At 49.4% G+C, this 26373-nt stretch overlaps 8 protein-coding genes across 8 annotated transcripts; 2 read left to right on the top strand and 6 right to left on the bottom strand.

Moving 5' to 3' along the window:
- Positions 1 to 2078: 2078 nt before the first annotated feature.
- ISN1_1 (IMP 5'-nucleotidase) lies at positions 2079 to 3815 on the bottom strand (the record flags this gene model as incomplete). The annotated part of the gene is made up of 5 exons (XM_066119595.1): positions 2079 to 2863; positions 2939 to 3289; positions 3396 to 3551; positions 3636 to 3671; positions 3791 to 3815. The coding sequence occupies 5 exons, from the start codon at positions 3813 to 3815 to the stop codon at positions 2079 to 2081; spliced, it is 1353 nt and encodes a 450-aa protein (XP_065975391.1).
- A 508-nt stretch (positions 3816 to 4323) lies between these two features.
- NMD5_1 (Nonsense-mediated mRNA decay protein 5) lies at positions 4324 to 8241 on the bottom strand. Its single transcript, XM_066119594.1, has 6 exons — positions 7562 to 8241; positions 6319 to 7502; positions 5573 to 6250; positions 5335 to 5513; positions 5142 to 5262; positions 4324 to 5063 (listed from the first exon to the last, which is right to left on the bottom strand). Exons 1-6 carry the CDS (start codon positions 7648 to 7650, stop codon positions 4873 to 4875), a joined length of 2442 nt encoding a protein of 813 aa, XP_065975390.1. The 5' UTR covers positions 7651 to 8241; the 3' UTR covers positions 4324 to 4872.
- A 5871-nt stretch (positions 8242 to 14112) lies between these two features.
- On the bottom strand, positions 14113 to 14433 carry J3458_009129 (uncharacterized protein; the record flags this gene model as incomplete). The annotated part of the gene is made up of 1 exon (XM_066119593.1): positions 14113 to 14433. One exon carries the CDS (start codon positions 14431 to 14433, stop codon positions 14113 to 14115), a length of 321 nt encoding a protein of 106 aa, XP_065975389.1.
- A 4-nt stretch (positions 14434 to 14437) lies between these two features.
- J3458_009128 (uncharacterized protein) lies at positions 14438 to 16445 on the bottom strand. The gene is made up of 4 exons (XM_066119592.1): positions 15765 to 16445; positions 15425 to 15673; positions 14801 to 15361; positions 14438 to 14736 (listed from the first exon to the last, which is right to left on the bottom strand). The coding sequence occupies exons 2-4, from the start codon at positions 15501 to 15503 to the stop codon at positions 14537 to 14539; spliced, it is 840 nt and encodes a 279-aa protein (XP_065975388.1). The 5' UTR covers positions 15504 to 15673; positions 15765 to 16445; the 3' UTR covers positions 14438 to 14536.
- Positions 16446 to 18006: 1561 nt separating this feature from the next.
- On the bottom strand, positions 18007 to 18438 carry J3458_009127 (uncharacterized protein; the record flags this gene model as incomplete). The annotated part of the gene is made up of 1 exon (XM_066119591.1): positions 18007 to 18438. One exon carries the CDS (start codon positions 18436 to 18438, stop codon positions 18007 to 18009), a length of 432 nt encoding a protein of 143 aa, XP_065975387.1.
- A 414-nt stretch (positions 18439 to 18852) lies between these two features.
- On the bottom strand, positions 18853 to 21049 carry RAD30_1 (DNA-directed DNA polymerase eta rad30). Its single transcript, XM_066119590.1, has 2 exons — positions 20105 to 21049; positions 18853 to 20017 (listed from the first exon to the last, which is right to left on the bottom strand). The coding sequence occupies exons 1-2, from the start codon at positions 20571 to 20573 to the stop codon at positions 19419 to 19421; spliced, it is 1068 nt and encodes a 355-aa protein (XP_065975386.1). The 5' UTR covers positions 20574 to 21049; the 3' UTR covers positions 18853 to 19418.
- A 615-nt stretch (positions 21050 to 21664) lies between these two features.
- On the top strand, positions 21665 to 22808 carry J3458_009125 (uncharacterized protein; the record flags this gene model as incomplete). The annotated part of the gene is made up of 2 exons (XM_066119589.1): positions 21665 to 21680; positions 22297 to 22808. 2 exons carry the CDS (start codon positions 21665 to 21667, stop codon positions 22806 to 22808), a joined length of 528 nt encoding a protein of 175 aa, XP_065975385.1.
- Positions 22809 to 23457: 649 nt separating this feature from the next.
- Positions 23458 to 23961, top strand: J3458_009124 (uncharacterized protein; the record flags this gene model as incomplete). The annotated part of the gene is made up of 2 exons (XM_066119588.1): positions 23458 to 23630; positions 23721 to 23961. The coding sequence occupies 2 exons, from the start codon at positions 23458 to 23460 to the stop codon at positions 23959 to 23961; spliced, it is 414 nt and encodes a 137-aa protein (XP_065975384.1).
- Positions 23962 to 26373: the final 2412 nt, after the last annotated feature.

Here is a 26373-nt window from a genome sequence, read left to right as displayed (position 1 = left end):
CAAAATAGCTCAGCTTGTGACAACAACATGAAGTCAACTGATGAAAAAGATTCAAGTATAAAAGCGGGACACGGCTAAATCGGCTTCATGGGTGCCCTTTGCCAATTCGCTTGACAGGGTTTCCCCTCCCTCGTGCCTTGACTACCGACAATCCAACAGAACAGGACATGACTAGGCTTGTTCTATCGACCGCATTGTATCATGCCACCGACCTGATTGGCTCTGACTTCCTCTACTGCTGTACTTGGTAGAGCCAACGAAGACGTTCGAGTGTGCTCCGGCAACAGCCGCCCTACAAACACGGCGCCGCTTCGAGTAAAGGCGAGGCGAGGCAGAGTGAGGTGAGGTGGGTGGCGGTCCAGGGTTCTACCGCCAATACTTGAAAACGTTTGGACCAAGAGAGACTCACCGACTGTTGGGGGACCTGAATATTGCTGAAGCGGCTGAAAGTAGATGGGAGAATAAAGAAACAACAGCAAGTGGAAGGATGGTGGCGCCGCGGCGGGCCTGCTTGCCGGACGGCTTTCGTGCCTGTATATCCGAGACACCTTTTGTCACGAGGCGGCAGCGTGGGCGACGGGGCCAAAGGTGTTACTACGTACATGTGTACGGAATACATACGCCTCTGAGAACCTGCGTGCAAAAAGGAGGCAGGCTTGACTGACTCTCGGTACTGTGTGTCTTGAGCTGGCGGCCGCGGATCGAGTTTAGCCCGCAAAACGCTGGTGTGAAAATCATGGCGAGCTTGACACGGAAGAGGGCTAGAGCATAAACAATCAACTTCCTTTCCGCTCATAGAGACAGAGTACACGACACATACACACCCGGCAATACGGCACTCCAGGCATCACGTTGCCAACAAAGGCGCCTTGAACGCTTGGTCATACGCATCGTCAAGCGGCAGCAAGAGTACACTTACACAACAACTGCTCGCTGGCCAACTCATTATGTGGTTGTGAACCCCAGCCTGGCAGCATGCCAAGAATGTGCCTGGAAATAAGACGCTCATAGCGAAACAGGGCCATATTCTCCGTCTGCGTTCCCATATACAATCTAGACGCCCAAAGCACCCCCCCGTGTAACCATGCAAGTATTTCTCCAGATGGTCCGCCATAGCCGCAGGCCGACTGGCTTCTGAGTGGGCTGTTCAATCTAGCACCAAGCACGTTTCGCCGTCGGATGACTTGTCCTGTTTCCCTCTTGCGTTGCAGCGACACCAAGCCACCGAGCTAGGTTTAGGTTTATGACGGCACCTGTGGACGACGGCTGCGAATGCCATCCATCTCTGCAAGCCCTCGTCTTCCCTCATCTCTCCCCATCTTTCCTCCCGTGTCATGCGCACTCGCGTTGTCCCTCGTGCACGCATGCCCCTTTTGTTGATCTGATGAGCTGGAACCCGGATACCGGCAACAAATGGGGGCCGCAAACAAATTTGTCAGTGCTCTCGCGTAGCCAGTACTCGAGTTACTTGGGCTGAGGATGTGGACATGATGTACCTTTTCATCTTGTTTATGCAGGGAAACGAGGAGGCTGACCCTCGTACTGTGTTGCAATCCTGCAGTCCACGTGCAGTGGGTGTGTAAATTGAAATAGAGGCGTGAGGCTTCCAAGCAAGCATTGCGCCCATGTTTCCAGAATGCTTGAATCCAAGCCGATGCTGCTATGGCACATGTGATTAATCTCTGCTGAACACTACTCGAGTAGTGCCGAATTCTACTGAGATATCATTAGGTATTTCTTTTTATCTCCTTGCTGTTAGAAGCCTATTCAAAACGGAGAATCTTGAAATGACCAGAACCACAGTTGACGACTTGCTCGTATACTTGTATCCGATCATTGTGACCCGTCAACATATACCGAGGTATATATGAAGGGAGAACAAAGGAAATGATGATGTAAATAATAAACAGCCAATTGACAACTACACGCGGGCGATATCATTCATCACATTGAAATAACTCCATCCATAACCCAGTTGCGCGCACATATACACACTTCAAATGCTGTATACGCAATAAAGAGATGCAACGACATGCCTACAGAACCGAATGAGAAAAAGCAAAGAAAAATTTGCAACCTCACGACAACTTCTTCTGCATCAGGTCCGCCAGCTCGTCCAAGAGCTCGACCGTCTCGGCCGGGCTGGCAATCCAAGCCGTTGTGCCCACGCTTCGCGCTTTAAAGTCATTGGATCCGGCGCTCAAAAACTGGTCTCCGACATGGAGAGTATTCTCGCCCTTGATGGCTACGCCCTGTCGACCAAACCACTGCTGGCAAACAGTGACGCCCCGGCTCTTGTCGCCAATGTCGACAAAGACGTCTCGCCCGCCGTTGAAGGCACAGAATGGAACGCCCTTGCGCCCGGTGGCAGGCGACGACCGCCCAGCAACCTGCGTCTGCGAGCCAAGGTGGCTAAGTTCAAGGATTCTCTGTACCACAAGAACCGTTTCCTCGAGACTTTCGCGTGCGATGCGGATGTGAGGCTCCGACGGAATGATGCCGACCGCACGGTCTTTGCGTACAATGGTTGCTGGAAGATTCATTGTGCGAACGCAGTCCTTCAGCGCTGATTCCGCCACGTCCAGAAGCGCGGCAATGTCTGCTTCAGACCAGGCTGCCATCTCGGGAGTGAGCCACTGCGGTCGAGGGACAGGCGCCAAGCGGTGAGGCGAAGATGGCTCGTATGTAAAGAGGTAGTTGGCTTCGCCGCCCATGATGACAACACTTCGCTTCTGAGTTTCGTCCAAATCGGGGGAGGCAGCGATGGCATCCAAAAGACCATGAAGACGGTCGTAGTATCGATCAGCCGTGGTGTAGCCTGCAGCCGTCACAATACCTATCTTGATGTTTTTGCGTAAAAGATCTACCCGCGAATCACCGAATCGTGTGAGCCGTCTTTACTCATACAATCTTCATACACACAAAAGCAGCCACTCACCGAGGAGTCGCGGGATGATGGGGCTCGTGGGCTCCAGACTCTCTCCATCATCGTACAGCGTCACATCACCATCGAAGGTAGCGAGCTGCAGCGCACCGCCAGTCACAGCCATGACCTGTGCTGAGTTGAGCACCAAACGCACATCGTTGAACGACGGGGCTACATATCGTCTAGACGAAATGTATCGTTTCCTGTCCTGATACTTGAAGGCAGCTTCCAAAGGCAGCCTGGTGAAGAACGGGCCGGCTGTGGGGACCAGCATGCCTAGCTTTGATGGTAAGGGGGTTATGAGACTTGCTACGGCACCTTCCAACCCTTGCGATTGGGTTTGATTTTGTCTTTGGCGTGATACTAGATCAAGGCATGTTAGCAATTACACAGTCGTCACTTTGGAGCGCGCACAACATGTTCATCTTTTTTTCTTTGTGGCAGCTCAGAGATGAAGTCAGAAACGTACTATGATCATCAATCATCATCTCGACGTCGCGCATAATTTCTGCATACCGCCGATGAGCCTCCTCGGCCATCTTGGCGACGCTGGCATCGTCGCCAAGCACCCCCGTGGGTTGGGAGTAGAGCACAAACGGCACTGCGAGAAGACCCTTGACCCATTCTGTGTCCAGGTGTCAGCGTGATGCATTTGTGTCAAGATTTATATAGGAGCAGCCCGCAACACGTGCAGTGCGAATAGACCAACCTATGAACTGATCTCGTCGATGGGTCTTGAGAGCATCTACACGGCACGGCACAGTCAGCACGATTACATTGGTTGAGTCTCCATCGTCTCAGATACCACGGGTTCTAGTTTCGTAATACGGCAAATGATGACAGTTGGCGAACAGTGCAACTTACACTCGACGCGATATCTAGTCGTCATGCTGCAAATGAGGCCGTCTCCAAGTTTTGTCCAGGCTAGAATATGGTACAAGTTGAAGAGTAGCTTAGCTGCTGCACAAGCTACACTTCAAATGCAATCTCGGCGACTCGGTCACCGCTAAGACCAAGTGGACGCCGCGTTGGGGAGACAGGTGAAGGCCAGAAAAAGGTGAAGGTTGAAAGGGGGGAGGGAGACGGAAGATGAGTCGTCCGGTATTTGGAGGTTCGCTAGCTTTGTTAGCCGGGATGATCGAGGTTGGGTCGAGGGAGCTCAAGATGATCGCGGGGAACACACATGGTGAGAGGGAGACGTCAGTCTCCAGGGTGGGGCAGGCAGGCGGCACCCGCCGGTCCACGGCCGACAAGTTGCATATTGTGCATGGCATTTCGGTCAGGCCCGACTCACATTCCCAGGGCCAGGAATAAACATCCATCCTTGTGTGTACCAAACTAGCCAATATGTAACTATAACTCACACCCACTTTTTTTATTTTGGGAAGTATTGCTTTATTTCGCTATTAATGCTCTTCTAACAAAATGTCCATAGTCCAATGTCACCACAACTGGGCGGGATTGGTCATGACTAACCAGAGTTGATCATGCTCCAACATGTCTCCCATCAGTCAAACGCCCCCCAGCCCACTTTGCTCGACAGTTGTGTCTCTATACTATTGACCGAAAACACCCCTCCCACCATTACGGCGGCATCCCAGCATAACCTCTTTGGCCATGTGAGAAAAGAGATTGCTACCCGGGCACTCGAAGCAGCCTATGTAAAGGAGTGCAGTGGTATCGTTGACATGCTTCAAGTAGCCCAATCGCGTATTCCATTGCCCCATTGTCGTCCAGATTCTTGGCCCTGCCTCCCCTCCCTTGTCCATGGTAGGTACATCACTATTCTCGCTCAAGTGCCGGCCCGCAAAGACAATACCCCGTCGAAAAATGCTTTTCATATCCTTTTCAAACTCCGGTCTCCCTTACAAGTGTAAGACGCGGCGGTATACCAGTGACAACCCGACACGGCACCGTGCAGTTCAGATATCCTCAATTTCGCTCCTTTAACTCGCCGTAGCGCCAACAACAGCTTGCGCCTGCTGCTGAGCCAACAACTGTTCCTGCTGGGCTTGTTGCGCCTGCTGGGCCGCCACCTCGTCAGCCTTCACCATAATCGTCTGAAGCAGGTTTTGTTCCTCGGCTGAAAGATGACTAGCAAGGCTGCTGTAGAATTGAGGCTGTTCTTGTTGCATTTCTGCGAAACCAGCATATTAGCGACTCGTGGTCAATGTTTCAAAAGCTCGCCCGAGTTCAGGCCCAGGGTGACACATACTTAGAAGAGTGGCCTTGAACAACTGGTAAGGTTCGACCTTGTCCAGAGGAGAGTCGAGCAGAACACTATCCTCACCCAGCTCATCGTCGTCATCCTCAATCGCGCGACTATACTTCTGGGCCTGTAGATGTGGTATTAGCTTGCGGTTTTTCAAAAGCGCAAATATGTGCGGGCATGTTGTGGTGCTACAAACCTCATCATTCAAGAACTCCAGGTACGCCTTGCTCTCGTCCTTAGATTCAACAGGCTCTTCCTCGTTGTTCTCTTCCCCTTCGCCATTCCAGTTGGCCTCGTTGTCGTCCCATTCATCCTCTTCGCCGTAGTCGTAGGTTGTCTCGAGATGGAAATCATCGCGCAAAGCTTCTTCACGGTCTATCACAGTGTCAGTCAGGGACCTAGTGACGCGAGCAGTCTCACCAGACATCACTTACTCTTCATAGCATTGGGCAAAGTTCGGAACAATTCTGTAATCCCCTGAAGCAAGCGTGGCCAACCAACAGACACACTTGCCGGAACCTGCTCATGACTGACACCCAGGAGAGCAGAGATTGCGACAATGCAGAGCTTCTTGTCATGTACGCGGCTGAAAGACGTCATGCTACCAAACCACAAGCTGAAGAAGCGATTTGTCCAGCCCTTATTTTCGAGCACCTGGAGGGTCAGCAGTGGGTTATAGTGAATAGAGTTGATGACCATTTCCATAAGATGAATCTTGTAGCTCTTGATCTTCACTTCCTGGGTTGCCAATATGCCCATGGCCATGTTAATGAAGCCTTCAACACAGCTGTCGATATGTCCTCGGAGGCTAAGCATCATAGCCTCGGCGAGCTTGCAGGCGCAAATTCGTTCAACGCCGCCTTGAACTTGGTCGGTGAACATATCAGCCACCATTGAATACAGGGCCTGGATATACTCTGGTTTCTGGATTAACTGCGGTGTGCCGTATTGAACAAAATTGTCCAATGCGGGAAGCATATCCTCCAAGTAGTATTCGGCACCAGCCTTGAATGTGGTGTGAATGAGCTCGAAAGCTTGCCACATGTTGGGCGAGATGCCCTTGGCAGCAAATGTGCAGCTATCAATGATTTCAAAAACTTCATTGTACAGATCTAAAGCTGTTTGTGAGCAACAACCCAGCAAGACGAGAGTCATGGTCGAAGGGTTCCGATTGACTTACCATAAAGCTTGTTCTCTAGAGTGACTTTGATCACAGGCATAAGGACGGCCTCAATATGAAGAAGAACATCAGGGGTGCTTTCCAGAGTGAGGATTAAGGTGCCAATTGTTTGCAAAACACCAAGAGCGGTAATGCTCTTATCGTCATAGTCTGCATACAACTCGCCATCTTCACCGGCCTTGCTCTCCTTTTCGAGAAGCTCACGGACAATGCGAAGGTAGGTGTCGCGGAGTTGCTCGCACAGCGCAACAGCAAATGGAGTGAGTTCAGTGGCAAAAATCTCAACGAAATCCTCCATGACGTTTGCCAGCGCATCAATGTCGACTTCGTTGGCTAGCTTGAGAAGCTGCTGCATAATGGTAGGAATACTTTGTTGCATGCTAGAGCGAATGACATCGTGTCTGATGAGAGGCTGCAGCGCCAAGGCCGCAGTAACACGAACAGGGAGAGCGGGATCTGCCATGCAATCCAAGATGTGTCGATATATCGTCAACAGGTTATTCTGATCCTGGAAGTTGAGCTGCTCAAATTTCTCGATGGTGTCGCACGCTCGAGCGCGGAGATAGCCCTGGCTGCTTGTAAAATCAGGAAACACATATCGGACGAGAAAGTACTCAACCTGGTCAGCAATGGGGCTCTTTTTGCTCAGGATAACGGGCGCAAGGGTAGCAATCATGCGCAAGGCTCCCTCCTTGGCCATGTGGTTCTTCTTGTCGTCAGGTGCTTGCTCGTACTCATTGACAACGGCGTTAACAAATTTGAGAATTTCAAACGTTTCCTTTCGGCGGTTTTTGGTCAAGTTGACCAGGAAGTTGGTGGCGGCCACATCAGGAGCAGATGCTTCCTCGAAGTAGTTGAGCTTGCGGTGCAAGTATTCCTCGGGTTCGTCGTCGAATTGTTCGGCATCTTCCTCGGAGAGACACATGACAGGGAAGATGAAGTGCGTCACAAGGTTGGTAAGATGGGCTTTGAGGTGAGTCCACATTTCCTTCGGGCGGACAGATTCGTCCAGAAATACGATAACGTATGAAAGACAAGGTCGGCTGAGCCAAGATGTCTTGGCCACCCATTTCTCGATTTCCTGGAGATAGTGCTTCAGAATTTCGGGGGCAATAGTGCCAATGAAGTTCTTGGCAAATTGTGCAGCCTCATCGCCCTTTCCAGGACTGGCAGGGTTTCCATGTCTAGCTAAGTCAGCTCATACCCAACTTCAAAACCATGTGTACGGAGAGATCGAACGAACCTGATGAACAGTCTATTGAGATTAAAAAAGGCCCACTTCTTCGCCTTCCACCAGTGATGCTTCTCGCGATCAAAGGAATCGCCTTGCATGGCATTGGCAGGTGCAGCCTTGGATACGGTCTGGAGGAACACGGTACACCATGCAATATTGACCTGCTGTTGTCGCAAGTGGCTGGAGAGCTCGAGCTGTGCATCACAGTGAGAGACGATTAGTTGAACAACGTCCTCAGTAATCAAAATATTAAGAGCAAGAATAACTTCCCATGTTTGTTCTTTGGGGGAAGGTTCAACTTACCCATGTGGCATGCTTGTAGGACTTGAGAGCCAGGTGAAGCATCTCGCCGGCTTCATCACTTTCCTGATTCACCAGCTCATTGCAAATAGCAAGCAAGCGTGGGAAGCTGTTCTCAACAATGGTATCGAACTGTGCGCGGTCATGGGTGTCATTTGACTTGTATCTGAAAGCACGGCAAATGGCAAGTAGACACTGAAGGCCGGCGAGGACGGAACTAGGGGTATTCGTGTTTAATAGCTCGGTAGTGAAGTCCATAAATCGCGGCCATCTGCTGGGAAAGTCGCATTGCAGGACGCGTTGGAGAACAGGAATGAGCTGCTGGCGCACAGCGCCATCGGAGGCGGCCAGGAGCGGAACCAAGCGGTCTCGAACGCGAGCCTTCTCATCTTCGGGTATTATGTATTCAGTAGAATACTGTTCGCTCTGATACCAGGCACGATTGACGCGGTGTTTGATATAAATGACGGCTAGATTAAGCAAAAAGGGGGGTTTAGTCAGCGGACGAGCTCGACAACCTCCTAAGAAAGGCGGAGGCGATACGGCGGAGGGAGACATACTTGATAAGCGCACGCTTGCATCCTGTTCAGCTTGTAAAATGTCGAACAAGGCATCGACAAAGCCTGCTTGCTCTTCAATCTATTAGAGATTGGGGAGGCGAGTCAGCATATATTCTCACATTGACTAGTCGAAACGTAATGGTCGCCCTTGCAGCCTCGTCCTGGCAGTCGATTTTTTTTTTCCTGGGTGGTGGCAGAAGTGGTAAATATCTGCTTGAGAGGGACATAGAACCAAAATCAACCCCCCCTTTCCCGGGTTTCGGCCCGCCATAAGTTCATGTCCGGCAGACACTTCCATCTATGAAGAGACGATGGCTATGGTAGAAGCTCATGATGTGCAGAGAATCAAAAGCAAAGGGGAGAAAAAAGCACCGTGAATGGCTGCTGGCAGCGAACCCCTCGGCTCTCTCATGGTCATTGGTGGCAGCGGGCAGGACAAGGTAATGCTTCACATACCTGTTTCAACTGCAGCTCGGCCCGTCGTCTGTTGTCGGTATCGGTGGACAAGCTGCCCAAGAGCAGGTCCCGAAGCGCGACGGTATCCATATTGAGGCTCGAGGGCGGCAGTATTGAGCGAGGTCAGGTTCGGGGTCGAGACGAGTTGAAAGTGTCGGCGAGGAAGTCTCGTGTCGTGGGATAAGATTTGTGGTCGGTCAAGAGGGCGGAAGACGATGGCGGGGCATCCAACGCTATCGCGGGCGTGGGCGTGGGCGTGGGCAGGAGTGTGGGCGTGCGGGCAACAACCAGTTGACAGAAAGGAACAAAGATGGCCAGGCACTTGAGACCCGGGGACGAACTGCTGACAGACAGACCAGACAGACTGGCCGGTCTGTTTGATGTAAAGATGTAAGATGTCTGTCTGGTATGATGAATGAGAAGCGCACGCACAAGGCGGCTAGCAAGGCGCAACCAAAGCGAGCTCTAGGGAGCGCTGGGCCGCGGGCTGTGGGAAGAGATGAAAATATAAATGCAAGAGAAAAAAAAAATCAATGGAGGCTATCTAGAGATGCGGGATGATTCAGAGGGCACAAGCAGACGTGATTGATGGAGACGAGGCAAGCATCCAGTGCTAAGGAAGACGACACTCCAGGCGCTTGGTACTCCGTACCGGGCTGAGGCAAACACGGCGGGAAGGGACAGACATGGAGTGAGTGCCTGGGTACCTGCACATGTGCACCACCTGTGGGTGTGGCTACTAGTAGCTTCGGGGGTTACCAAGGTGCAGGGCTCAAGTGCCATTGGTCTCCGTGCTGGCTGGTGGGAGGCATAAGAAAAAAACTCAAGTGCGCAACTGTCAATTGGTCGGACGAACCAGACGGTCAATGTTCATCAATATCAAGGTCCAGCACATGGGAGGTCTAGGGCTCAAGTCTGGTGCCTCCCAGAGTGGTCCAGAGGGTCGTTGGGTGGCTCCAGGTGGGTCCGGTTGGTCCATGCAGTAAAGAGCTGTCTGGCCGGCACTGGGGACTTGTAGTTAGCGGCCAGTCGACGCCGAGCGCCATTACCCAGCAGCCCAGCAGCTCTGGTGGTGCGTCAATGTGGCTCTGCTTCAACATTGAACTGTTCTCGCACAAAAACTGGGGCCACCGGACGCCCAACACCGAAATTTTCCCTCCACACATATGTCGTCACGTTATGAAGACGGCCTTGTTTCGTTTCTAACATGAATAAGACTTCTTCCTCACTTCGCCACGCTAGCGCCAGAAACGGGTACGTCGACAAACAAAAAGAAGAAGAAAATTTAATTCAGCCCGGCCGGCACCGAAATAATGCACCGCCACTCAGTCATAGCCAAGCAATACCTACTAACCTGCTGCAAAGCAGGATCTATTATACTTAAGTTAGGTACCTAGGTACTCGAGCAAGTACAAGTACCACCATGCACAAGAATAAACATGCCAACGTGGAAATTGAACCAGACAGCCACCTGGTGCGTGCCCTGGGCCGCTGGAGAATGGGGTATGCTCCACCAAACCAGTCATCTTATCACACACACATGTTGTGTGCACTCACCACCACACTCTGACATAAAATATCCCATCTCTCAAATCCCCCCGCCACGGACGTCCAGTGACATTTCAATTGCGAGCTGCGAGCACTACGTGCTCCATACAATCGTCCTCTCGGAGACCTTATCCACGAAACTCAGTTAGGCGTAAGCAAAGCGTGCGTCACGGCCAAGATTGTAACCCAGCCTAACCCAGCCTCGCCCAGTCCGCGCCCAACTCCCACGTCGCACAAGAACAACTTTCAATGTTCACTTTGGCAAATTTGCCACCACACCGACCTGCCCGCCTGCCATCCAGGCATCTTTCAGGCTTCGTCGGCTGCACGCAATGGAGTAAACAAAACGTCAAGCGGAGCAGCCCATCTGTGAGGCTTAAACCAACCTCTTGGCTGCAAGGGTTCCAAGCGTTGCTGATTATTTCGTAGTGCCAAAAAAAAAAAAAAAAAAAAAAGCGGTGCCAAATCTCAACATTCCCATCCACCAGCAACAGCGGCAGTAGCCAATATACTTGCATACATCGACCCACCATGGTTTGTTTCGTCACCCGCTGCTACAACTGACAACCTTCCAGCAAGTTCCAGGTCCCAGTGAAGCTTTCCCTCCGCGAATAAATATGCGTAACTTAGGTACCTAGGTACCTAGGTACTCTGTACTGCCGACATGTTTCTAATCTTGACGGCAACAGCCACGCGGCTTGCTCGCCTCCCGCCAGGGCCTTAAATCCCATCCCGATTTGGCCAACCAGACAGGCGTCCGCTCCGTTGCGGCAAAAGACAAGTGCAACTTATTCCATCCATCTCATATTTTACTCCGTACAATACGGAGCAGCTGTGGGCCGTGCCGCCGTCGTCCGTGAACTGCCAAAAGTCAAGTCTCGGTTGTGGCCGGGCTGCCACGCCGTCTTCCTGGTTGCAGCAGCCGCCATATTCTCGCGTTCAATCGTGTTCCATGTGCCGACGTAACAATGAAACTCCTTTTGCCATGCCTCTCGTTTGCAAGCCCGCCCCGCTTTGTTGCCCAGACGGTGACACACTCAGTGCAAATACGTCGGTCTCAAATCACCTGTTTGCCCACGGCGCACAAGCTCTCTTGGCTCCGTTTCGCAACCGTCGGTCACTAACAAAAGTCAGCTTTCAAGCTTCGTACTGAATAGATGGATACATGTGTGCAAAGTACCGCCCTCCCGCAGCGTCGATTTACCAATCACCAAGCTCAAGTACGCGGCAGTAGATATATTGCGGCAATATGCCAAAGTATTGACGTAGCAAGGCTGGAAGTAGCTACATATCTAGGTACGGGTACCTACCAGGCACTTGAGCACGTGCGTCGGTAGCTCATAATCATGCATGATGCTGGGAGTACATATTACGGAAATATTATATCGTCCCGCGATGCCAAGGGTCGGGGTGTTTTCAAGTTGACCTGCCGCCTTCTTTGCACCTAGTAGGTACCCCTGTAGGTATATCTGCCCCATTCATAAACTTGCCCCCAGCCAGATTTCTTTCATCGCTTCCATCTTGAAAACCGTCAAGTTGATTCCACATCTCACTTGGAGCCCAAGCAATATGCGGTAACAAGCGCGTTACTCGCAAAGGCGACACAGATTGACTAGGCCCGCGCAATGTTGCCAAAGTAATGGAAGCTATGGCAGCTCAAGACATTGGATCCAGCACGTCCAGTCCACATTTGCTTTCCTTACCTTGAAGGCAAACTCAAGACCCTACTTGCTAGCCCGGCAATGTACTCGTAGGACAAGCGGCTTGACCCTCAGGAATTCAACACCATACGCTCCCTAAGCCCGTGGCGGTGTACTAATCGAAGTTTTATCATGTACGGGTGGCGCCAGTCCCATGGTCTTTCTTGAACCAAAATAGGCTCAAAATAGATGGCATCCATCAACGTAGTCTCTGTCAACCATGAATCGATAAGCTCAGGGGTCCAAGTGGCGTCACTCCTTTCTCCTCTCCCTCTTCTTCCTATCCTCTGGCATGTCTGTTAGAAACGTCTCAAAGGGGCAATCGTCTTGAGTATACAGCGTTCGACTTTGATCCGGAAAAAAAAAGTTTGGAAGTGTTATAGAAATACTCCCAGCTGGCCAATATCGCATGTCGGAAACAGATATATCATCATTTGTATAGGTTGGACTTGGTTTGTAAACCTTTGGCTACTTTATTGCGGCCAAGGATGAAATGCCTCGACGAGCATTTGCTCAGGAAGCCAAACTGCACGTGTCATGGTTGGCGCAAAGCGAGTTGCCTCGAACTCAATTTATTCCTCGCCTGAAATTAAAGTTGCTCTCCCATATCTCTTATCACCGCAAATCCCATATGCATCCTACTCGTCGTTTTTGCTCACTTCACCAAACAAAATACATTAGGTGCTTTTATACTGCCCTCGTATGCTGGACGCATCTCGCTAACAACCTCTAGAAAAGAAAATCAAATCGCTGGCCAGATTGGGAATTATCATCGGGGGCGCTGCAAGGTCCAGTCCAGGATTGCGGCGTAGGTGCAAATAATCGTTTCGATCTTGTGCACATGAAATTTGAGCAGATGCCTGAACATAATCTGACACCAGGGCACGAGCACCGGAACAAGGAAAGTTGTTATCGTCACAGAAACAACGCATCAAGCTGGGTAAGGCTGGACCAGCATAGCGGTTGCGGGAATAGAACGGACGAAAGCAAGACAGACATCTCCGGAATAGGTGGCCATTATCTCCAGGCATAGGTCGAACTTACATGGTAACAGGTTGCCAAACTTAATGGTTAGAGCACCTGGGCTAAGGTAGCTTCCCCATCAAGAACAATACTGCCAATAAATGATTTTGCCCAACACATTCCCAAGGGATCGCGAGATTGAAGAGTAGGATAAGAGCGCCAGATACTCGGAAAATTCGCGGATTTGCGCGGTGACAAAGCATCCTGTTGTTCTCCAAGAGTCTGGTCTGCAAGGATGGCCTAACATTTTCATTTGAGTCCATGCCGTACTGGATTTACGCCTCTATGTCGGGAAAAAAAAGGGTCCAGGCAAGAGTATTAGTCCCGAGTCCAAGGCAGAGGAGAAAACAAGTAACGGAAAATTCTTCTGGCCATGATGGATCAGAAACATCATTTGATACCTAGCTGCTATGAGAATAACAAAGCGGTTAGTTCATCTCAATGCAAAGGGCTCATTAGATAACTCCATGTGAAGGAATCCGGGATGAAACGCGAAAACTTAACGGGAGAGGGTCCTCTTGAACACATCTGGCTAGTATATATAAACTCATTTTGAAACTTACCATGCTGCCCGGACATCCCCTCAGCTTTGGCTCATGGAGAGCGCGGTGAGCATCCAGGACCACTCCAGCAGGTCAAGCTAAGGCGACCAAGTGGTGAGCTAGTCATAATCCAGTTATTAGGGTAACTCCACTAGAAGGACCGGATCCGGGCAGCGAGGTAAGGACATAAGATAACGACGAAAAAAATAAAAAATAAAAATAAAAATAAAAACCACCATCGACGACCATGAGGGGCCAGTCAACCCAACCTGCGCCATAAGTATTTGGGCATGACATCAATCAGCATATTTCATCCCGGGCTTTCCTATGAGCCAAACTAAAAGAGAAAGACTGGAAATGCAGTAATCCCGCCCATTCATAGTCAAAACGTATAAATGAATCCAAAGCTCAAAAGGCATGCGTTTCCAGGGCTAAATGACAACGAATGCAAAGAGCCAAGTGCCAGATGGTGTATCCCAGGGTGTGAATAAGTCTTTTCTGTCTTTTCTGTATCCAGGAGAAATGACTGGCAAAGAGCATCGGGTGACATTGTCCAGGTGCTTTGGTTCGATGAGAGGCAAACTTGCTACTCTCAGAGGCATCGTGTACAAAGAGTATATCCAAATGGGGGTTATCCGTGGAACAAGTTTAACAAAAAATATATAAAAAAGGGCGCAGGGCGCCAATCCAAGAAGGTAGAGTTCGAGTCCAGAGTCCAGAGTCCAGCCATTTATAAAACATAAGCAACGCATAATCACAAGGTTGGCCACAAAAAGTCGTACCAGGGCTAATTGGTCGTGCAAAAAAGTGAAAAGTCAAGAGTGAAAGGGGAACGGGCGTCCTTTTTCTTATTTTTTATCGTCGTGGGGGTCGCGGTTGTTGCCTATCGGAATCCCGGTCACTACGACGACTACTTGAGCCACTGGGAGGTGTTTGATTTCTTGCAACAGGCACGGAAGGGCGGGTTTGAGGGGATTCATCATACTGTTGTCCTTGGACTGCAAACCCCGGCTGTTGTTGCGGTGGCTGGGGAGGAACTTGGCCTGCTGGTGAAGCTAAAAAATTAGACGCGGGGCCTTTTTGGCGAGCTGGGCTCGCATGATCTCTGCTTTGACGCACCTCGACCATAGAACGGGTCATGGGGTTGCATAGCCGGGTACGAGTGGCCACCGGCGGTGGAAGGAGGAGGAGCCTGGCCCTGATACTGATATTGGGGAGCTGGGTATCCAGGTTGAGGCGGTGGTGCTGTGGAATAAACTGGCTGCTGAGGGGCGGCAGCAGAAGTTCCCATCCGGCTTGAATAAGGATCATTGGAGACTGGATAACCGGCTTGGGGCAAATTGGCACCAGTGCCAATATATGGAGGATCCTGGTTCGGTTGATAGCCTGGACGCATCATTGATCCGGGCTGGGCAGTAGTGTACCTTGGGTCCGGAGGCGGCGACTGTTGAGGCTGCGGGAAACCGGCACTAAAGCCACTGCCGTTTGAGGCGCCAAAGGGCTGTTGTGGGGGCTGTTGCTGGTATGTGTTAGAAGCACCGGTATATCCAGGAGCGCCAGTTCCAGGGTATCTCGGTGCATCATAGGTTTCCCGGGGATACGGCTCCGGCTGGAAAGAAGGGGGCTCGGTAGGCCCATGATGTTGCCGGGACTGGTGAGTCTCGGAGTAGCGGTATTGGACTGCTGGTGAGTTAGATGAGGGTCTCGCAGGAACGCCAGTGGCATCTCTCGAGGCATGGATACCTCCAGGGGTATTGCGCGAAGTTTGCGCACGCCTTTCACTATCCCAGCGCGCCGAATCGGCTTTCAAGTCTTCAATCATAGCCTGGAGAAGAATGTGAGCCTAGAGCAAATATTTTCCATGTGTATGCAAGACAAGACTCTATTCCACGGGATGTTGGTAGAATTAAAGACAAAAGGTGTGCTCACGGTTGTTAAATTTCTATATGCGGTAATGTAGTATCCTTGAGCGACCTGGCCGGTTTGGGGATTCTACATGAGAAGTAAATCATCAGTGACTCGTGTCTCTCCCAATGTACGGCATATCTCAAGTGCCCAAGATCAGACAAGATAGAAGCCATACCTCGTAATGCCCAGGCCGCACCAAGGCATCATTGCCCAGGTAGCGGCAGATATCGGCCGAGATGACCTCACGATCGATGCCATCGCGCGGCACGAAGTATTCGTTTTGCCGAGTCGCGGTCGGCTGCGTAGACGCTCCCTGGGGGCGGGGTTGTCTAGACATCGTGAAGGGTCGACAGGAGAGGTTATCGTCGCAAGTGTGAGAGAGAGAAAGGGAGGGGCGCGCGAGGTGGCCGAAATGACAAGAAAGAAGAGACGGAAGAGAGCCCGCGAGGGAGATTGTGAAAGGTAGATGGGGAGGAGAGGAGGCTGTCAAAAGTGAGGCAGGCAGTGGAGGGAAGAAAAGAAACCTGCACGGTATGAGGTATGACCTGCACTCGACAGGTCAGCAGGGTCAGCAGGCAGCGTCTGAGGGGCTCAAAGGCAGGGGAGCAAATCAGGTCAACTGGTACGACTGGTCCACAGGGTCAACTGGTGGCACTCCTTGCAAGTTGGTGGGTGGGCAGTGGGCGGCGGGCAGTGACCTTACAGGCAGGAGACGCAACAAACTTGACACAGCACCTCGACACAGCACCAGACTGGAGGCCAGATGCCAGTCAATCAGCCGTTTACTGCCCGAGACAGGACAGGGGTCCAAGTGTCGACTCAACTGGTCAGGTCTCTTGTGCAAACTTGACTCTTTTGGCAAGCAGCAGCCACACACCGCACGTCTACCGATCGCCGTGGCCGACACAATGTCCACAAAAAACTACCGCTTCACGGCTAGAATCCGGCCCAAGAGATAGCGTGGAGGCCAAAAAAAGGTACAAAAGAAAGGGAGAGAGGGAGAGAGGGAGGGGGAGAGACAAGAGAAACCGCCCGGGTGGCCTTGTCAATGTTGGGCTCTTGGGCTGCCAGACACCGACACAGCGACAGTGACCCTCTTTGCCCTTCAAACGAATGGGACAAGCACTCTGTACCAGGCAGAGCGAGCAACTTGGCCAGGCTACTCCGCGTTGATGGTTGATGTGGTGAAGTACCTACAGCAGGTAGAAGGGTACGATACATGAAATCCTCCCAAGTAGCTGGTGCTCACGCGTAGACAGGATTTGTCCACCGTCAAGAGTACTAATGCCAGGTCCTGCACCTTTCCTCCGGTGCGGCGGGGTGACGAGGACAGTCCGTGATTGTCTACTCCTGCTGCCGCTGAGTCCCAATCCAGCTTCCTCGCTGTAGATAGGAATACTACTCTATACAACGAAACGGACACAAACTGCAGAGATGCAGGCGCAGGCACGGCAGCACCAATGATCCACTTCCCGACAGCGTCTTGTCGCCCAGTTGAGCTTCAAATGGCCCCGAGCAGACCCAAGGTCCAGGGTCGTTGCTGTGTGACTTTGCCTGTGACGGTGCAGTGGCTGGCTGGCTGCGGCTGGCTGGCGGGGGTTGGGCTGGCTGTCTGGGTTCAATATTCAGTTGGGCTGCACTGCTCCAACCTAGGACCCTGCGACCTGCAACAATGTGGGCGGAAAATGTGGCGCTGGTTTTTGGTGATTTTTCTTACTGGTCTCACAAATGGTTGGTTGGTTGGTTCGCCACTTTGAACCCGAGAGAGGTCAGATGCCAAGCAGACGAGAGGTTTTCCAGCGAGGGTTGGTGGTATGGGACTAACCAGACCGAGCTCGTCTAGGGGTAAGCTCGAAACTCGCTTGTGAATGCCTCTCTGCCGGCTTTACGCTCTCTAACAGTATGGAGGCAATATTTACTTCTCAGCACAGCGCGCTGGCCCTCTGGCAGTGAGAAACGGCGTGGGCGGACGCTCGAGACGACTCTTCGGAAAGCGCCGCCACTATGCTTCGTGGCAGTCTCGCCGTGCTAGCAAGATTACCAGCAAACGTCCCGGCCCCTTCTGCTGAGTGAAGGAGCTGCCTAGCTGGAAGTTCCCCTTGCTTCCGACGGAAGTAGACGGTAGTATGCTCGTCTAGGGAACGAAACGTTGGTTAGCGTTTGGAGCCTTTGTGCGTATCGGGAAGCAATCGGCAAGATTTGTTGCCAGAGTGCTATATAGTTTTCGAGACGACGGGTATAACATTAGAAGGCCGCATGGGATTTGTGGCCTCATGTGAAACAAATGCGGTATCCTTGACTTCTGGCTGTCTCCCCTCTAGAAGATTCAGAGGGCAGCAGATGCAAGTATGGCGTTCAAAGTCTACTCGCGGGTTCCGAGGACAATGATCTGCCAGAGTGCCAGAGGTAGTGAGGACTTAGGGAAGTGATGGACAGCTGAAGTTATCGTCAATATCCAAGGAGGAATGCTCCGTAGTATGACCGCAAGTATTCGTACTTTGGTCTCCTGGCACACGCACATCTGTGGTGTAAGCACTTGGTGGCGTACAATACCCAGATCGGCTGGCGTTTCCGACTCTTTGTCTCAGAGAAGTAGTGTCACCATGTGCGGCGCCGTACGATAATACGTCAAGGAAATAAAGTAAGGTTGCACACGATTTGGTCAACCGGTGTGATGCTCTCAAGATCAACCTGACAGCAAATGTCCATTGCAATAGTCGTCCAGGTCGAGAAGCTGTGGTGAAATTTATACCAAATCCATTGTCATACATGCAAGATCTCCCTACAATCACCTCGAGAGACTGTCGATAGATTTGATCAAAGAATCCCGGTACACTCGCCTCACTCATCTTCTTCGGAAAGCACAAATGCACCCGTTTCAATACGTAGGGTCCACCCTGTGGAGGGCGAGCGGGCGAGCAAGAAGGTAAAACGCAAATTCCATGAAAAATAGCGCATGATGCAGTCCACAGAAGCAAGAAGACGTGTCAGTCATGCTGCTGGTGGACTGTTGTGAGAGTCCCGAAGCCAGAATTCTGAAGGCCGATGCCCCGATTTGCCTCAGACCACAAAAGGTGGCGACGACTTTCCCAACCGCCTGTCCCACAAGGTTTTGACTAGTCTCGGGCCGCAGTTGGGTATCGACGCCTCTCGCCAATTGGAGCCTAACACGCTTTCAAGGCTTGTGATAACTAGTTTGATATCACGTATCGTGAACACTAGGGCTCCACCGAGGCGAATATCTGTTTGTCCAATGACTAATTGCCTAATGTGACCTCATCAACCTATCAGAGAGGAGGGAAACTTTTGTCTTAGTGACAAGTCCCGGCATCGAGTGCAGAAATTCTCAAGTGTTAATTATGTTCTCACAAAAACTGCCTCATTGTTATGTCAAGCCATCAGCCACCATATCACCATTGCCGCGATCAAGGACCTCTTCGGAGGACTAGACCATGACATCTCCCGGTGTGCACGTCACATTCAGCATTGGAGTAATTGCTTACGCCCAGCTTTCAAGTCCAAGGCATGCCTCGCTGTTGTACAGACAAAGTGGGTGTGACTCTTGCATCCTTCCGACACAGAATCTTGGCGTACACGACCGGCAGTACTCCGTAATGCTGCTCGGGTTTCGTGTCGTTGGTAAGTAGACGAAATAGTGAGGTAACTATGTCTTGCCCCTTGTGGACTCTGAGCCTTCAATTCCAGAACTCGTTTTTCTTTTTTCAGAGTCGACAGAAATGGAACGTCGTACGTACAAATCCGTTCCCCCGCATTCCGAGCTGGTAGATACGAGTTCGGCTTGGTTATGCCGCAATCTCGCTCCATAGGGTCATCCGAAACTGAGCTTCTGCTGTCCTTGTTCCAGCTTATTTCCGCGGCTACGCTTGGATGCTGCACCTGATCCTTTTGGAGCCGAATTGCGGGAGAACGATGGCTTATAAACGGGCGTGCTTTTAGCACGTTCCTGCTCCTGAATGTCCTTTGCCATATGCCAATCTTCATGGCTTTGAAGCTGTTCCGCATCAACAGAAACAAAACTGCATCGAGCGCAGAGAAAGCTAGTAATTTGAGCCTGGCCCTCGGGAAATTCTCTTTCTGTTGAGTTGGCAGCTTCCTTTCCCTGAACTAGTGCAGAAGTATTGTCACGCATATACATGGGAGCAGCTTCACCGCTTGTGGTACTCAGGGCCTCCCCATTGCTTATGCCATCCCTGGAGAAGAACCGTTGTATGTCGTTGGTCATTCGTGGTTTCTTATGCGAGTGGACGTCGGTCTCGACTGATCTCTTCTCGGGAAATTTACACCTCGCCGGAGCTGCCTCCTCGCCTCTGACTAGGAAAGCACCAATCCCCATATTACCCTTCACGCCATCTTCAAATCCACCAACGCTAAGGCTGAGATTTGCACATGGCCAGACCTTGTCCTCTGCTAAGATTTGAGTGAGGAGATCCTTAGCCAGGTGAAATAAAGATTCTTCGTCGATGACTTGACCGGGAGGAATCGGGCTTTGCTTACTGCGAGTTTGGCCTGCATGGCGGTGATGCAGGTTAATGGAGCGAGGTCGTCGTCTGTTATCCAACACGCCTTCCTCCACTAATCGAGAGAATATGTCGCCGACAAAAATTCTCAACCATTTTAGTGCCTGTTCCTCCGTGCTGATACTAGGTCGGAAGGACTTGGCGGAGAGCATAGATTTGATTTGGGTCCGAGAGTTGACCTCGCTATTGTCAATACCTCGTAGTGTATCGTGAAGCCATGAGCCGGTTTCATCACCGAGCTTCGATTTCATCTGCTCCAATGAAACTTCAAGAAGGTCTTTGATACTTTGCGTGTTAAATACCGACACAACTCGCTCTCCGAGTTTGCCGCCCAAATTGCGAATCTTGGTCACCTTGAAGTCCGCCAGAAATAAATGCACTGCACGACTCCGCACAACCGTTTGGCTGTTGGGCTTCTTGAAGCCGGAGCCCAATTTACTGACCATTTTGTTGTTCGCAATGCCAGCGGAGCATGTATACCCCAACCTCCCGTGTACTTGTGCACGAACATTGCGCACAATCTCGGATCCAATGAGAATTGCAACATCGTCCCAGTCCGGGTCTTGACTCTCTTGATCCTCATCCAAGTCCACCAAAGCATCAGCTTTCCAGTCCAGAGCCGCTATGGAAGGCAAGGGAAGCCTCTCGGCGAGGTCATCATACGGGGGTGGATTCGACAACTCAGGAAACCGCTCCAAAAGTATGGTATGAACGTGGGCTGACAGGTCGAGAAAGACTTCGTCGATGCTAGCCTTCTCCACCTTTTGCAGGTTGGGAGGCAGCGTGTCTCGGATGAGGGCGAGAATCTTCCTAGACTCCAATCTGTATGGATCAAGTGACACCTTGTCTGTCGCGATGCTGGCGGCAGCATCGTCCCGGTATGCCCACTTGTCATCACCTTCTCGCCATGTGGCAACATGTTGGGCAATGAGGTCTGGGCAGAGTTTCCTGGCCTCGGTCACATTGCAATGTCGACCGATGCCCCACGCTCGCGCTGGATAGTTCACCGCGATGAGTCCTTGCCTGAATATGGCGTCAGCGCATGACTTCGGACAAGCAGAGGTGGCTCAACATGCGATAAGACTATCTACTAGGTAGGTTGCTACCTCACTCACCATTGTTGGACCGCGAGAGGCTTGTCCCCAGGAACCCCTAGCCTCACCATTTCACATTGTGCATAAAATGCATCTAGGTCGATGTGAGCAATGACGCGAAGTGGATTCGACGTGTTAAATGATGCCAGCTGGCCGAGCTGACGATATGTGAACTTTGAACGCGCCGCCGGCCTTACATCTGGCGGCGACGAAATGCCAACCACGGGCGATGATGACATCGCTTTAATACGAACTGAAGCGCGTCTTCATGGCCCTTTGAACGCGTCCACGGAACATAACCCGGGCTGACCGCCGGCGGTGTCTGATGGAGGATGGCCTGATGGATGTTGAATGTTGGACGGTGTGCCGCGCCGCTAGGTCCTTCAGCTTTGTAAGAGGTGCAAGAATGGCAGTGCAAGGAGTGAGGCTATCTCCAGCCCTCAATGTCCATTGTGGAAGGTACGATGCACTAACTAGCCTCGGTAGCCCGGCCCCCACTTCCGATTCCAGAAACCCTGTGGCGATCACGTTTACTTGAGATTTGTAGGATGGATCTAGTATTCCGCAAGTCGACTGTCTTCCATATTTCTGTCCAGAGACAGGCATTGGTCACTCGTTTCGATCTTTGTCCTCATCGAGATGTTCGCTAGCTATTGCTGTGCTCGAACTTTCTTCTTTCGTTCCGCCGTTTGGCAGCCTGGTTGAAACGACAATTATCCACAAACGCATTGGCAATATCTTGAGATCACCTACCTGAAGGGTTGCATCCCGCTGATTGTGTCTGAGCCTGTTGTGACTAATGTTCGTGGCGTGTGTTCGGACATGTCCATGCCATTCATGGAACCTTGCCAATGTAACAACACCGCAGCGTACTCTACTGAAAATACCCGCAGGATAAACTTGGCTATCGCAACTATTTATTTGGACGGCGGGGAAAAGCAGCTGCCTTGGTAAACCCTGGCTCGCAAAGTAGCATCTCTGCCACGGCTGGTATGTCGATACAATTGTTGTGCGATCGATGCTTCAAGTGTCCATAATCACTGGAGAAGAGCACTAACCCGTCAAGTCAATTTAGATACGCATGAGTCTCCAACTGGGCTGCAGATAAACGAGCCGAAAATCACCTCCAGATGGATCGATGGGAGTGACCTCGTGCAGATTGTAGAGGTCTATATCAATAACACAGACCCAGCACATTATTTGACAGAGGCAGACAACTTGGTTGTGGAAGTCCTGTCAGACTCAGTAGACACTGTCGTACATGGAACGCTCAAGCGCCCCGGCCCCAGACAAGCTGCCATCGTTCAAACTGGCATTAAGAAGAAGCCAAAAGCACAGTCGGGCTTGCAGTGTACTGGAACTATTGTCGCCAAATACGGTAACAAGAAGGGAGGCAAGCAAGCTACGCAGCCCGTCTCTGGAACATGCGGCTTCATGGACTATACTGTAACGAAATCCAGTGTCAACCCTCATCTCGCTCCAGATTGGTTCAATGACCTCAAGTATGGAGTTTTCATTCATTGGAGGCCTTATGCTGTACCTGCCTATGGAAGCGCGGGCATGAATGAAAATTATGCAGAATGGTAAGTATTTTAGGCTCACAAGTAAGGGGTTTCAATTCACGTTTCTATAGGTACTGGTCATCAATGCAGTCTCCCAATGGCAAGACCAAACTTACCAGTATCACCTGAAGACTTATGGCAAGGATGTCAACTATGATGACTTTTTTGCCAACTTCACCGACAAAGGCTTTGATCCTCGAGAATGGGTGCGATGCAGGTGCTCAATGTTTTGTGCCGACGAAGGGCATGTATGCCTAGTATTGGAACGGCTCTTAGCCGTTAGAAAGCCTATTATATCTAATCTGACCTTACAGAGCACCATGATGGCTTTGCCTTGTTTAACTTGTCAACTGCACTAAGCAGAAGATCATTAATCCACTATGGCCCAAAAAGAGACATCATCAAGAACCTTTTTGCCGCCCCCAAGAAGTATCAGCCTCATCTCCGACTGGTTATAGAGAACAAGTACCATCATTGCGTGGAATTACTCCTTTACGTTCCGGATTTTAGGCACATATTTTAGTATGCCCGAATGGTTCAACCCAGCATATAAGAAGCATGGCTTCAGTGCTTGACCAGGTGGCCCCCCAACGAATCCTTACACGAAAGCAGAAACCCCCTACACCGGTTTCGTAGAGGTCGAAGATTTTGTCAAGGACATTCAGTTGCCCCAGATGAGAACGTTGGCCGACGAATATGATATCGATGTCATGTGGTGTTATATCACGAGTAAGGGGAATAATGCGACAATATTTGCACCTGAATGGCTGAATTCGGCACGCAAGAACAAACGGCAGGTGACCTTTAACAACCGCTGCGGAATACCCGGAGACTTCGACACTCCGGAGTACGTATATGTGATGATTATATTTTTGGATTTTGCATCTATACTGTTGGTCACTGTATGGACTGTGTTGCTAACCTCTGTTCTGTGTAGATATGTGACCAACGGAGACACAGTCATACGAAAATGGGAAGCCAGTAGAGGCATGGATCCGCATTCATACGGCTACAATGCCCAAACACCAGACTCCGCCTATCTCACGGGTGAACAGATTGTGCACACCCCGGTTGATATGGTGAGTAAGAACGGCAATTTTCTCCTTGACATTGGACCTACCGGGAATGGATCCATTCCACATTTCATGCAGGACAACCTGCGAGATGCCAGCAGATAGATCAAGTCCCGTGGAGAGAGTATTTTCAAGGGAGGATTCTGGACCGTCAAGCCGGGGTCTGATCCATTTCGTTATACGACCACGAAGGACGCTTTCTACATTCATCACATTGGAAAGCCATCCAAAACCCTGGATATCACTGATCCGGTCCCACATTTGCCGGGCGATAAAGTTACTGTCGTAATCGGAAGACTGAACGGCAAGACTGTCCCCGCGTCGTGGAACGAGGTTGGTTCTCTGAAGCTCACTTTGGGAACGGATGTACTTTCCGGGGGACAGATACATCTGGACGTTCAAGATTCAGTACAAGTAGAACAGTTGCGGCATTAAAAAGAACATCCCAGCACACCGAGACGCGATAAAGGTACTTGATGTAGCATTTTTGTTGGTTCAAAACTCCCGCTGGCAGCTAATCACCATCCGACGGAGCGTTTTGTGAGCTGTTGTCTCGTATGGACTGGGCGAGAAAAGATTCATATTAATCCATGCGAAACAGCTCTAGGTTTTCGGATTGAGGCGCGACAAATTTAGGGTGGGTTTATTCAGCATCCCCTCTGGCGTAATTAGCATCCCATTTGTGGCTGGGCCCTGTCAGCTACCGGTGTCGGAATTTACTAGTGATTAGTAAGGGAATTTTGACAGGCTAGCCTCACTATTACTATAATAACTTCACACATAATATAACACATAATATAACAGGCAATAACACTGTAAATTAACCCTTTTTATAACACTAAAATCGGGCATTTTTATCCTTTTAATAGAGGCCCTTTTTAATCGTTAATTTAGTAGCTTTAATGCTATTAAAGAGGCTATTAATAGCGTTATTAAAGATGCTAGTTATGCTCTTATTATTTATATAAAACGGCTAAATACAGCTAATCTAACGCGAATTATATTTTAATATATTAAAGGTCGCGTAAATAAGCCTTACCTAAAAAATAAAGCTTATAATTATTACTACTACCTTAATATATCTTTAAAGATAATAGGTTATAATTTTTAGCTTATTATTACCGTATAAGATAGTGTTTTTTAAATTTAACTATTAAAGCCTTATAATTAATATAATTATAAGCTATTATTAATAGTAGTAATTCCGCGATTTCATCGTTAAATAATTAATATAAGAAAGGAAGAAATTATTTTTATGTATAATAGCGGTAACCCTCCTATTAAGATTCTCGCTATATTACGAGATAAGCTAACCGGTTAAATTAAAGCTATTATAAGGCATGATATTTACGAGTTAATTCGGCGGTATTATTACGTAGAATTAGCCGGCCGTACGAAAATTAAGTGGCTTTATAATTAGCTTCGTATAACGGTGGCTTAGGTTCTAAGGCATAGTAGGTCTGTTTCTTAGGAAGTAAGTCAGGTTAAATGCTATAAAGTAGCTTTTAAGTAGTATTACAATAAGGCTATTAAGAGTATAACTCTTAATAGTAAGACTATTACTTAGATTAATTAATAGAGAATTAAACTATTTAGCTATAGGAATACCTCCTCCTTAAGTACTCGTTTATCTCTCTATTATAGCCCTAAATTAATTAGCTTAACTATTAATCCCTTTAAACCTTAATTAACTAGCTTAAGGTTTAGTTAGTTTAATTCTTCTTAGTTAATATATTTAAATATTAACCCCTTTAATTACCTCTTAGGTCACGTGGCTAGTCACGTGCCTTTACCTTCTTCTTATGCCTATAGGTTATGCCTATTCTAGCTGGTGCGGTTTTGTCTCGTGTCTTATATAGTATTATTCGTAATATTATACCCCTTCTTTATTAGTCTTATCCTTAAGGCTATTAAAATAGGCTGACTTAAGTGTCGTACGTTTTCTTTCTTTTATTATTATATGCTATTATATTAATTAACCGTGTCTTAAAACAGCGGTTTAAAGCTTCGTTTACTTCTTCTCTTTACTAGGATAACCTTCTTTTTACGATAATTAATAATTTGTCTTTATCCCTTATAAAGGCTTACGCTTATTATGCTCGTATAGGATTTTCCTAATATAAAGCCTCTATTTTTAATTTGAGTCGTTATATAAAGTGTATAATGGATAAGTAAGGGAATTATAATATTATAGGGGTAACCCCTTAATAGCTTCGTAGTATTATAAATTAATATTATAAGCTTAAGAGGGAGCTTAAAGAAGCTAAGAAGCGTGCCCTAGCTAAGAATTAAAAGGTCTTATGTTTACGGAAATAAAAGAAATTATAGTTTAAGAAAATAATACGCGTGGTTACGTGTAATATTAATAATGTTAAAGAGTTAGAACGTGTAAAACGTAAGAAAGTAAAATAGCTTTAAAAGACTATAAGGGTCCTTTTTACTTCTTTTAAGAATCTAAATTCTATTTTAGTTTATTTCTTAAATATTAAATTTAATATTAAGTTATTAAACGATACT

The sequence above is a fragment of the Metarhizium acridum genome (assembly GCF_019434415.1).
Source record: "Metarhizium acridum strain ARSEF 324 chromosome Unknown scaffold_141, whole genome shotgun sequence".
Lineage (NCBI taxonomy): Eukaryota > Fungi > Ascomycota > Sordariomycetes > Hypocreales > Clavicipitaceae > Metarhizium > Metarhizium acridum.
This window is presented reverse-complemented; position numbering and strand designations above follow the sequence as displayed.